This window comes from Pungitius pungitius, chromosome 16 (genome assembly GCF_949316345.1).
Source record: "Pungitius pungitius chromosome 16, fPunPun2.1, whole genome shotgun sequence".
Lineage (NCBI taxonomy): Eukaryota > Metazoa > Chordata > Actinopteri > Perciformes > Gasterosteidae > Pungitius > Pungitius pungitius.
In genome coordinates, this window is record NC_084915.1 from 14,035,810 (window position 1) to 14,048,780 (window position 12,971).

Below are 12,971 nucleotides of genomic sequence, written 5' to 3' on the forward strand. Positions count from 1 at the left end.
CAAGTGTCGCTTGAATTTCAGTGAACTCTGCTGCGGCCGCCCCCTCGGTCCCACTGTGGGAGTTTTAGATTTAGAGATTTAAATAATTTTTGAATTATTGACTGACTGCATTTTCTAAAAATAGAACAATAAGTACCACTTAGAGTGGGCAATGTGATGAAATGGAGGGCTGCCAGAGGAGATGGTGAAGAGGAGGCGGACAGACAAAGAAATACGTGAAAAGAACGCGCAGGTGTAAAGGAACTCGCTGACCGAGCGAACACTGGGTGGGGGGGGGGGGACGTTGACAACGCTGAAGAAATAAGGGCAGCATGAGGGAGGAAGGGGCTTTTCTGACTGAGGGAAGGGGAGCAGGAAAAACAGACTACAGGGCTCTAGAAAGGGTTTGCTGGAGAGCGGCGGGCGGAGACAAAGCTATGGATGGTCCGATCAGAATGCAAGGAAAGGACGGTAAGGACAATAGGAGTGACGGGTACCTGTGGATACTGCGAGATAACAGGGGTGCAAAAAGGAAATATATGAAATTCATAAATCAATGACATGGCATACGGTTCTGAACTCCTTCATCTACCACCAGTCTGTTTTAGATTGAATCAGAATACTGTCACTTTGGTGTCTGAGGTGTTTTGATTTAGCAATAAAATCGTCGTTAGAACTGAAGAAAAAGAACTGCAACAAAGAACTATTATTCTGTACCAAAGAAAATCAATTTCCCCACATTGATCTGTCTTCCGTAAAAACACATACAAAGCACCTACCTACAAGACATTTTGCTAATAGTTATTACATCCTCCTCCACTGTATATACTGTGTTTAAGTCCTTCCAGGATCACGGCAGCACTGTACAGTATGCACATGCAGATGGATACATCGTTGTAAATGTAAAAAAAAAAAAGTATATATAATTGCACAAAACTAGTGTTCTGCGTTAATGTTCACATTATCAACATTTATCATAAAATGTGTTAATTTCATAAATAAATGCTGAGAGTATTTTGCAGATAGTTGTATCCAGGATAAAGTGCCTTTACTTTAAAACATTCTGTAGGTTTTTCCATGTAGATTTTTGTTGACAGTCCTACGGTCCTGTATATCCCACTCAGTGTTTCCCTGTCAGGCGTGTTCCTAAAGATAAATGTCTCTTTTGTCACTTTTGCCGTCCCCACTGTGTGAGCTTCTCTTCCCTTTGTGTGTGTTTGTGTACATCCATGCCTCGGTTTGCCTCCGATCAATCTCGTGGCCCTCTCTCAACGCGGCGCGCTCTTGTGCTGTCCGTTCTGCGTTATGGGATTGATCTTTTCCAGCGTGACCTCGGTGTCGCTGTCCAAATTCCCCGAGATGGCCGGGGAGAGTTTCTCAAGTGCGTTGTTCGCCGTTCCCGCCGCCACCTCCAATCCGCACCCGTCCTTCTTCTGTAACTCCTCCTCCTGACCCAGGACGCTGTGGGGTATCACGTAGTTGGCCGAATGGTTGCCCTCCTTCGGGATGTGACTCTTGGGCTGGTACTGGCAGCCGGGGTTCGAGGCCGGGGCGCCCACGTTGTTGTTGATGCTGACGATTTCGATGGCGTTGCTCCCCGGGCAGAGCCGGTGACAGCCCAGGAGGATGGAGAAGGCCTTGCGGAAGTCGGCGTTGAAGGCATAGATGATGGGATTCAGCGAGGAGTTTGCCCAGCCGAACCACACAAACACGTCGAAGGTGGTGGAGCTGATGCAGAAGAAGTCCGTGGTCCCGTCCGGCGGGTCCGGCTCGCAGAACGGAACCATGCAGTTAAGGATGAAGAAGGGCAACCAGCAACACACGAACACTCCCATGATGACTGAGAGCGTCTTTAAGACTTTGGTCTCCCGCTTGAACGACATCTTGAATGAGCTCTCGCTTTCGATGCTCGAGCTGTTCCCCATGCTGCTGTGGCGGTTCTTGGCGCTCTCAGCCGCCCGCTCCAGAGCGGATATTCTCCGTATCTGCTTCTGGGCGATGCGGTATATCCGGGTGTAGGTGACGATCATGATGGCCACGGGGATGTAGAAGCTGATGAGGGAGGAGGAGATGGCGTAGGTCCTGTTAAGGCTGGAGTCGCAGTTGTCGGGGGGCAGGTCGCCGATGAACGTCCCGTTCAGCGCCGCGTAGCTGGTGGTCTGAGCTTTGTGCCAATTCAACTGAACGGGGATGAAGGAGATGAGGACCGACAGGGTCCACGCCACGCTGATCATCAAACACGCCACCTTGGGGGTCATCTTGCGCTCGTAGCGGAACGGGCTCGAGATGGCCCAGTAGCGGTCCACGCTGATCACACACAGGTTCAAGATGGAGGCAGTGGAGCACATGATGTCAAACGCCACCCACACGTTGCAGAAGGCGCCGAACGGCCAGAAGCCCACGATCTCAGTCGCCGCCTTCCACGGCATTACCAGGATGGCCACCAGGAGGTCAGAGATGGCCAGCGAGATGACAAAGAAGTTGGTGACCTTCGACCTCAGGTGACGGAACTTGGTGACGGCGACGCACACCAGCGTGTTGCCCAGCAGCGTGGTGAAGATGAGGAGGAAGAGGAAGCATCCCGTCAGCACGCGCTTCGACGAGTCCCGGACCGGCAGCAGCTGCTTTCCATCTCGCACCGTTGAGAAATTCTGATCCATTGTTTATATTACAGTGCTACTAAAGTGAGATAGGGGCGTGTGGGTGGGGTGGGGTGGGGTGGGGGGGAGGGTAGGGTAGGTGAGGGGGGGCGTCAACAGTCACCCCATCACATCCTTAGCCTGCAGCAGCTGTGCCTCTCCAGGTGGGAGCTTCAGACGGACGGTGTGGCTGGCGGAGAGGTCAATTGTCTCGGCACCAGCTCTCCCACGGACTTGGTCATCCATAAGCTCCTCATCGCAACCACCATCGTTCCACAGGGGCCCGCTAGAAACGTTTCAGCAGAAACACGGCTCGGCCCCCAAAAAAACACCTGGTTCAAAAATTCCTCCCGTGGTAGACATTCCGGATGGAAGAGGAGGAGGAGGAGGAGGAGGAGGTATATTCCAGCTGATGTTCCCAGTTATTTTTCCAAGCACAGGCGTCACGAAAGAGTGTAAAGCAGCAGTAGGAGTGAACTCATCGTTCATGTTTCTGCTCTCTCTGGGATGCCTCGAAGTTTCACAGCGTGTAGTTGCCGAACTGTTGGGAAAACGGAGGCTCGGCCAATCACTAGCCTTTTATACCACATCATCAATAGCTTCTATCGATGGTGTTTCGCGCTGGGTTTGTTTGATTTGTTTAATGATCCTCTAGGCGTGTCCGTGTGATTATATTGGAGCCCGTATAGAAGCCGACCCACCGCGGCTACGAGGCGTCGCGTTTTGATTCCGATTGTAAATTATTACACATTTGTAATTGACCGCCGCTGCCCGTTGCTACGTGGCACAGCATTTAACCGAAACAAAATGACAAAAAAAACGAGGGTGAAAATGCATTCAAAAGTCTCAACAGTCCTTTCCGAGGTTCAGGGAGATATATATTAAACGTTTAATTCATTCCATGTAGGATCGCCGCTCTTTTAGTGCTGACATTTTTGCTGTAATCCAGATTCGAGGTCGTTTTCCCCCCTTTGGCTCTAGTTCTCTCGATCATTTGTGTGGGCGCAGCAAAACCACCGTTCAGCTTTCAAAAACATGCAGGTGTGACTCGGACCACCCACCCAAAAAGAATCCGTGTGTGTTTTCCGTCTCAGAAACAGACCCGCGGTCTATTTGACTTGTTTTTCAGAGTCTTTTATTCGTTGCGCGCTCCGCTCTGTGGACGGTGGTCAGTTCAGGACATGGAAGTGATTGAATCCAAAATCAATTCTGTTAATTGAACTGACTAAAAAAACAAAACAATTTAGTCCCGCCAAGAATCCACATCTCTTCGGTCTACATCCGACTTGTATCTTGGAACCAAGCGAAGGAGAGGGAGCTCACCGTCTCCGCGCCGCGCGCTCCAGTCCTCGGTTGTTTTACCAGTCCACGTGCGCCCGCTTTACGCGTTCGTCCCACTTTGAGCGATGTCCTGTTCTCCACGGCGCTGTGTCTGCGGTCCGATTGGCCGGCGGAGAGTGATGGCAATGCCTCGGGTCTCTCCAAGAGCCGTTTTCATGCGCGCTCCTCTCTCTCCGCTCAGCTGCGGCAATGCTGCTGTGCGCTGCGCTCGTTGCCACAACTGCTCCATCTATCCAGGGAGGCTGTGAAGGACAAAGACGCACAAATGTTCACCATACGTTGCTACATGATCAAAACCTTTTCGTCCTAAATGTAGGACAAATAAGGAGTATTGTGTGACAATATATACAGAGAGAAAACATCAGCTTACTTTTTTTTCAGAATCTTAAAATATGTACATTTTTTGCCTAAAACACGGTTATATTTGATAGTCATGCTTTTATCATCTCCACTGACAACAACTGGGATGATATTAGTGCTATAAAGTACCAAGAAGGAAAGAAGGGGCTAAACATCAAGGTGTCTTAATGTCCTGAGATGAACCTGTAGCCGGCAGGCCTGCACGCCGAGGCACGATGAGGCCATCTACTGGATACAAGACAGCGCGAGATTAGAGCTGCAGCTGCATTAACGTCACCTCAATAAGACATGTGATTAGAGTCCCACGAGCCACTGCAGCAGGAAGACCCAGGAGACAGCTAGTGTTGAGACATGTGTTTCTGTGCGTGTGTGTGTGTGTGTGTGTGTGTGTAGGTGTGTGTGTGTGTGTGTGTGTGTGTGTGTGTGTGTGCGTGTGTGTGCGTGTGTGTGTGTGTGTGTGTGTGTGTGTGTGTGTGTGTGTGTGTGGATGTGAATTACAGAAGCTAATGCTATTATGCCGTTAGCTGCTGCCTGACAGAAATCCTCAATGGACTCCGTCCTCCTGTGTTTGTGACTTTTTGTTATGCATGTGTGCTGACTTCACCACCGAGCATCTCTGTGTGTGCTTATGTGTGTGTGTGTGTGTGTGTGTGCGTGTGTGTGAGTAATGCATGTAGACAAGCCAAGTGTAAGAGGCCTGGCAGACACAACGCCCACATTTCCCTGTAGCACAGAGCCAGAGTGTGCGTGCAGCCGACAAAGTTCAAACCAAGACCACGTCACACACAAAAACACACACGCAGAGTCACTCACGCAGGCACACACAACCAGCCATGCGGGGTAATTTATGTCTGCTCCAAAAAGCAAACAAAATAGAATAAAATGAAATAGATTATAAATGTCTTTTTGGGATGACTTTTTGCCTCACAGATATATGGGTCAGATGTTTCATTCGTCCTTTTGATCTTTCCAAACATGACTTGACCACAGTATTTGGCTTTCTCTGTGATTCCCCACGTGGCGCCCTACATTTAAAAAAATGCCAGAATTTAAAACAAAAGCACACCCTCCAGTCATCGGGCTCCATGCATCAACATTCATACCAGCGCACGTCTCGCATGATTCATTGAATGTCCTTGAATGCATTTGAAATGAGCAGCAAGAGTCTTCTGACAGGCATCTGCTGGTTTGATTCAAATTAATGCAGCGAGCTTGCTAATGAAGAGGCTTCACAAAACTTCTCAGTGACTTTTCGTGACGTTTAGAGAGTGTGGCAGCTCGCCTTTCGACAGGAAGTTAATCGTGTGGCTTCATTTTTCCCTGCTGCTCATCTCTTTTTTGTCATTCCTTCGGGCAATGCAGTGGAGGAGAAAAGCTGAAACTGGCCAGCGAGGTGTCCCATGCTTGTATTTAATGCATTGATCTCTACTAACAACAATCATTTACATTTATATACTTTTATATCCAAGCTTCAGAAATGATAACAGCGGTCAGAAGGGGTGTGTGCAGCCAACGTGCATCATTCGGCAGCATAACAATCAATGTTTATGAGAATTGTTATTCATGTCTGAATTTTAAAAAGCTGGTTTTGTGTATCATCATATTTAGGGGCGTGTCTTCCAAATGTCAGGTGGTTGCCTTCATTTGAATTGCACATCTGGTGCAGTGCATATACAGCAGTTATTGTAGCAACCAATTAAAATTATAGCTTTCTTTTCATTTACCAGAGGCTGCCTTCATTACTCATTAGCTGAAGCCTTTTTTTCTTAAAAGAAATGTGGGCAATTAACTACAAACAGCAGAGAATACTTAGCTTCCTGTGATGAGATCTATCCAGAAATTCGATTTAGAATGACCATAATCATAGTGATCAATGTAAATATCCAATCAGCTGTATCAAGGATATGTTTCTTACATAGTCCATTGATTTGTCCAGTCTTGGGCGCTAAAAAAACATCATACACACAGCCTTCGTGAAATTAAACTTAATTGTCCTTTGTGGTAACCTCATGTATTTGGTACTTTTTCATATAAGCTTATTTCTGCTCACAGAGCAACTTCTATTTTGATCTCTTTAAGTTATTAGGCCTGTATTTTGTACCTTGAAATCTCTCAGAGCTAAATTGGTATTTATTACACATGATGCCATTGGTCATTAAAAAGTCTACATGTACATTCAGGGACTGTACATGTTAGAGCTTCACATCCTTTTAAAAATACCATTAAATGTACTGTTGTAATATTTGTGTGTTTAATCTCTGTAAATTCCAGTTCTACACGTACACGCTCCATCAAGCCTTTCTGCTCATCTTCTTTTCTTCTGCGCATCCTCCCCTGTCACTTTATTCTGTGTCTGAGGATAATAAATTCACAACAGTCGAGGATATTTGTACCATCTGTTGGGAGTTTCATTTGATAAAGTAGGTTCATAAAGAAGTGAAGGCAGCAGTCACGCAAAAGGTCAATCTCCAAACACGAGGAGGTCAGACACACTATTTATCTATCCATCCATCTATCAGAATTATCCAGCATGTTTGCTTACCCTATGAATTTTGTAATAAATTAGGCTATCATAGCAGAAATGTTTACTCATCTGTCTTCACTACTTTTGTGGCAGGTTGCACACATTGTTGCAGCATTTAATATGGTCAGTATAAACATTGCCTTTCAAAATTATTTCCTGCTTCGCTTTTTTAAACATTTATACGTTTTTTATATTTTGAACTTGCTTTCTAATGGTTTCAACTTAATTATTGTATTGTCAAGAGCTACAAAAACAAGTTTTCTCTTCTCTTTTCACCTATTTTGTCACATTTGATTATGCATTAAGTAATGATCCCCCATAATTGTCTTTTTTTTCTACCAAATCAAAGACAGGGGACCGTTTTTTTGGCACTAACTTGTTCATCTATTAGTTGTTTGTGTCATAAGCCTCCGAAGACACTCAAAATAATTATACGAACCGATTGTTCATTTGCAGTCAAATGATTCCCTATTGTATGAGTATTTTTGATCTCAAACCCAATGAGGTTTAATTTGATATGTTTTGTATCTTTTATAAATCTCTTCAGTCTTGATAACGTCCCACGAGCTGGAAAATCTCACCAAAGGATCAGAAAATTGTATTTCCTGCGTTATAAATTTTAATCATAAAGGGAATTGATTCATTTAAGTCAGTCCATTTCACTCACACACACACACACACTCACACAGACACACACACAAACACACAGCAGAGAATAGCTTGCCACCAGTCAGCTTTGCAGCTCATCTTTCGTGTGCAGCTCACATTCTGCTGTGGATTGAACGCAAAAAGTCTAACTTTAACGTGACTCGTTGTGCGCTCGCTGGTTAAGTTCCGAACCAACTATGAGCACTCAAATACTCCCATAACCACATTTCTACTCATGCCAGAAGAAGACTCATTACATGAATACAACAGGATGTATTGTTCCACCACAATCGGAATATCCAAAATTGGCTATTCTCGATATTCTGACCCACAATCCCTTGCGCAGCAAATACGAGCAAAGAAGGTCACTGTTGTTGGGGCCATGTTATGAAAAAGTGGTTTGTCCCATCTTCAGGAATACTGCATGCATAGATGAAGACTTTGTCAGGGCAGTGCATTCTAAAAAGTACAAGAGTATCTGATTTGAAAAGTAACTCTCAAGTGAGTTCCACGGCCTTTTTATTCAAGTCTTTCCGGGATCTGAAGATATTAAAAATAACTTTGAGCCATCGATGGAGCAGTTTTCATTCACTGCTGTGAAAGCCCGACTTTCATCTACTTCTGTGTCACTCAGACACAGCCACACAAGGGATAACGTTAGAGAAAGGAAACTGTCACGTAGGGTGCTGGTGCAGGCGGAAGCAGGACTCAAATGCAGGTTCTTCTGACGTGCTCTTTATTTAATACAAATCTAACAGAACGTGCACCAACGAGGACTGACATGGACAATGACGCGACAAAGGACAACTGGCACACAGGGCTTAAATACACAAGGGAGGTGCAGGTGATTGGACACAAGTGGAAGCAATCAGGCAATCACAGGACAGGAAGTGAAGTTACCCAGAGACACGAGACACAAGAAAGCTACAAAATAAGACAAGCAGACCCAAACCGTGACAGAACCCCCCCCTCAAGGACCGAATTCCAGACGGTCCTAAAGGAGGGTGGAACCCAGAAAAACAGACAAGGGAGGGAGGGCGGGGAACCCGACAACCCCCGGCCGCCCAGGGGACTCCAAGGGTCGGCGGCACGGGGTCGGGTCCCTCCGGCCGGGATGACCGCCGGACCTCAGGGTCTCGGGGGGTCTGTCGGGTCGGCTACCGGGCCTCAGGGTCTCGGGGGGTCTGCCGGGTCGGCGACCGGGCCTCAGGGTCTCGGGGGGCCTGCCGGGTCGGCGACTGGGCCTCAGGGTCTCGGGGGGCCTGCCGGGTCGGAGACTGGGCCTCAGTGTCTCGGGGGGCCTGCCGGGTCGGCGACCGGGCGTCAGGGTCTGGGGGGGTGCCGGGCGGTGCGGCTCCGGCATTGTCGTGGCGGGGGGCGGCGAGCTGTGCGGCTCCGGCGTCGTGGCAGGGGGCGGCGAGCTGTGCGGCTGCGGCGTCGTGGCGGGGGGCGCCGAGCAGTGCGGCTCCGGCGTCGTCGTGGCGGGGGGCGCCGAGCAGTGCGGCTCCGGCGTCGTCGTGGCGGGGGGCGCCGAGCAGTGCGGCTCCGGCGTCGTCTTGGCGGGGGGCGCCGAGCAGTGCGGCTCCGGCGTCGTCTTGGCGGGGGGCGCCGAGCAGTGCGGCGTCGTCGTGGCGGGGGGCGCCGAGCAGTGCGGCTGCGGCGTCGTCGTGGCGTGGGGCTCCGGCCCAACCCCTGACCCCACCCCCCCTTCAAGGACCGACTTCCAGGCGGTCCCAAGAGGGTGGGAGGGAGGGGTCATGGTCAGGCGCCGCGGGGCCGGGACCGGGGGCGTGGTTCTCGGGGCAGGAACGGGCGCTGACCGGGTTCTCGGAGCAGGAACGGGCGCTGACCGGGTTCTCGGGGCAGGAACGGGCGCTGACCGGGTTCTCGGGGCAGGAACGGGCGCTGACGGGGTTCTCGGGGCAGGAACGGGCGCTGACGGGGTTCTCGGGGCAGGAACGGGCGCTGACGGGGTTCTCGGGGCAGGAACGGGCGCTGACCGGGTTCTCGGGGCAGGAACGGGCGCTGACCGGGTTCTCGGGGCAGGAACGGGCGCTGACGGGCGTCTCGGGGCAGGAACGGGCGCTGACGGGGTTCTCGGGGCAGGAACGGGCGCTGACCGGGTTCTCGGGGCAGGAACGGGCGCTGACGGGCGTCTCGGGGCAGGAACGGGCGCTGACGGGCGTCTCGGCGCCGGAACGGGCGCTGACGGGCGTCTCGGCGCAGGAACGGGCGCTGACAGGCGTCGTGGACGGTGTTGCTGCCGCCGACCTCGGAGGTCCAGGACGTGGGGATCGTACCTGGCCTGGAGGAGGGCGGCCAGCTCCAGCACCTGCTTCCCGCGTTCGCTGAGGACTGGAGGCTGGGCGCTGGCCTCCCACTGCGAGTCCCAAGCGGTGTCTGGACAGCGGCGAGGGCGTCGACCGGGACGCCGCCCGGAGCCTGCTGGCGAGCCGGGGTCGGCGTTACGCCTGGCAGCCTGCTGCACGCTGCGGGGACCGCCGAGGGCCAGACGGGTTCCCAAAAACGGGTTCACAAAACTGAATCCCGCTGAGTCCTTCCATGGTCGCGTCATTCTGTCACGTAGGGTGCTGGTGCAGGCGGAAGCAGGACTCAAATGCAGGTTCTTCTGACGTGCTCTTTATTTAATACAAATCTAACAGAACGTGCACCAACGAGGACTGACATGGACAATGACGCGACAAAGGACAACTGGCACACAGGGCTTAAATACACAAGGGAGGTGCAGGTGATTGGACACAAGTGGAAGCAATCAGGCAATCACAGGACAGGAAGTGAAGTTACCCAGAGACACGAGACACAAGAAAGCTACAAAATAAGACAAGCAGACCCAAACCGTGACAGGAAACCATTAGATACTTTGCAGAAAATGCTAATGGTATGTTTTACAATGTTAGGATTAGATGAAAAGGGGATTAAAACTGTATGGATGCTGTCAGAAAATGTAAAAGCACCGTAGCAGATTAAATTTTAAATCCGATTTAAATTCCATTCCCCTTTTAGCCCTTCCTCTCTTTGTTGCGGTGGTCAAGTTGTTTGCTGTTGTCCCATCGATGCTGCGTATCTCCTGACACCACTATTCCTCAGCCAGGAAGGCTAATCCATCTCCCATTGGCCGGTCCGGACCATTTCCACCTTCTCTGGCTTGTCTACGGCTCTAAAATACTCGTATTTAGCGCCATAATAGCTGAGGTATAGCAGCGTGTCGTTTGCGTGTGTATGTGTATGATTCGGTCAGCTGCCGCGTGCAATAGGCCGCTCTCACGGAGGACACGTTAACTCAGGTGTGACTAACAACATTAACAATGGCTGCATTCCATTTGGCCATTTCTCACAGGACAAATTTAATTAATGATAGCTGAATTCTATTTAGTCGTGAATTGGACGACGGGGGTGGATGTGGATTTGTGGAAAAGGGCCTTACAAAGTAAGGCCTTGGTTAATGTTATTTGTATTGTACAACAGTTGGTATTCTCACGAAAAGTTACTTCTCAATTTTTGTGCCTTTTGCTCAGTGTCAAATTTACTCTTGTTGCACGTATAATGCCCTTTGCAAATTCAACTTCCATCATCACACAGGAAAGGATTTTTACTGGGTCTAGGCAACAAAACTACTTCATTTTCAGCATCGGAATGCTGCAAAAAGTTAAACGAAAGCAGCTTGCATCATTTATGCGTGTGCTAAAACGAGGTACATTTGTACTTTGCATTCATGTGTTGGTGATATCATTCGATATAATATCGCCTGTCATCCTGTCAACCACCTTCATTCAGTCGCTCTTTGTTAGAAGGGAAGTGGAGGAAAGTATCTGTGGCCGCTCTGCGGTGCTTCTCCTTCTGTCTCTGTCGTAACCGTTGTCTGTCCCTTTAAAGCTGAGCTCTTTTTTCAGAAAGAAGCCAGATTTCAGAATACAAGTTGTTTGGTCCACCCAGAAGCAGAGAGTTTCACTATCTCATCAGCTTCCCCTTCATCAGCAGAAGGGATAATTCTTGAAGCCATATCAAGACATGCTTTAGAGGTCAGGTCTGCGCTGAAAAGCGGGTTGATTGAGTCCTCTTTGTTAGAATTATTTCTGTGAGCAGTTAACGCAAACTGAAAATGAAATGTGATTGGCATATTGTGTTAAAGATCCGCCGTTCATAGTATTCATTGTATAAAAAACAAAAGAACTCATAACACATTTAGAAAACATTAATTTAAAAAAAAACTGACCAGTCACGGTGTGCGGTAGATAAATATCAGATTTAGCCTGCTGATAATCAAGCAAACCCAAGCAACCACATCCACAGGTTGTGATGTAGCTAGATGATGAGTGGATGTCGAATCCGGATCTTGTAAGCCTTTGAGTGACTATTGTTCCACTCGCTGTCACCAATTAGAGGTATTCATGTAGAAAGAAGCGGCTGACAGAAGCCTCGTTAATAATTAACAAGCATTCCTACTTTCTGCTTTCCTTTCCTCAAGTTGTCTGTATGCTCGGTTTGAAGAAAAACACTCTAGCTTAAGAAATGGTGGTTGGCTCCAGGGTCATTTGGTTTAATAACAAACTCTTTTCACAGACGTGTCAGGAGCACAGCAGCAACTAATGAGATGAACAATGGGTCCATGGGATTCAGGTGTGCCGATATGCAAACGCTGAATATATTCAACTGTATTGTTAGGCAAATATTGGTAATGGGCTGAACATTAATTGCTTGCAGCTGCCTGTTTTACAATTTACATGGATTTTTCTTTTCTTTCTCTGCATCTGGTGGATGCATGGGACATGGCAATGGTTGGGATTGGAGATCTAGAAAGATCTCCATGGGTAACATTTGTGGAGGATTAAAAGAGACAGAATGAATAGTCTGAAAAACAAAAAAGTTTACTGTACAAGTTTAAACGCTGCTTATTTCACGTTTTAAGGAGAAGCCGGCACAGTGAAGATGTATCCTGCCTTCAGCTTACATAACATTTAATATACCGTAATGGCCTTGGCTGCCTTTTGGAGTCAAACGGAGCGAGTAGACGTGCAGCCATTGGCGAGGACAAAGAGCCGGGTCTTTGTGAAGCGCTGAAAGTGGTTCATAAGTGGGAGTATTTCTGTTAATATTATCTGATGGGAGTAAAGTGAGTTCAACAAAAGAGGATTCAACCCAACGGAAGCTCATTTTGGTGTTTCTACAACCCTTTTCCACTCAAAGTGCGCGCAAGACCTCGTTGAAAAAATTGAGAAAGAAAAGCAGTTCAGACAAATTTAGTCTTTAAGCCCCGACCTGATGTCCGCCATAAAGCAAGCCCAAAAGAATGAACTCCTGGTGAAGGAACTATGGGATGTTCTTAAAGTTTGAAGGTGACTGAGGCACAGAGGCAATGTACCATGCAGGTTGAAACAATGACGATCTGTTTTTAGTTTAAAGATAAAATGCTGGAAATGGACGTGAAAAGAAACGGTAAAGACAGAAGAGGTGAAGTCACT

The 12,971-nt window shown here is 48.6% G+C and overlaps 1 protein-coding gene across 1 annotated transcript; it reads right to left on the minus strand.

The window, feature by feature from the left end:
- Positions 1 to 270: 270 nt before the first annotated feature.
- drd1b (dopamine receptor D1b) lies at positions 271 to 2,639 on the minus strand. The gene has a single exon (XM_037468472.2). It carries the CDS (start codon positions 2,637 to 2,639, stop codon positions 1,248 to 1,250), a length of 1,392 nt encoding a protein of 463 aa, XP_037324369.2. The 3' UTR covers positions 271 to 1,247.
- Between the last annotated feature and the right edge of the window lie 10,332 nt (positions 2,640 to 12,971).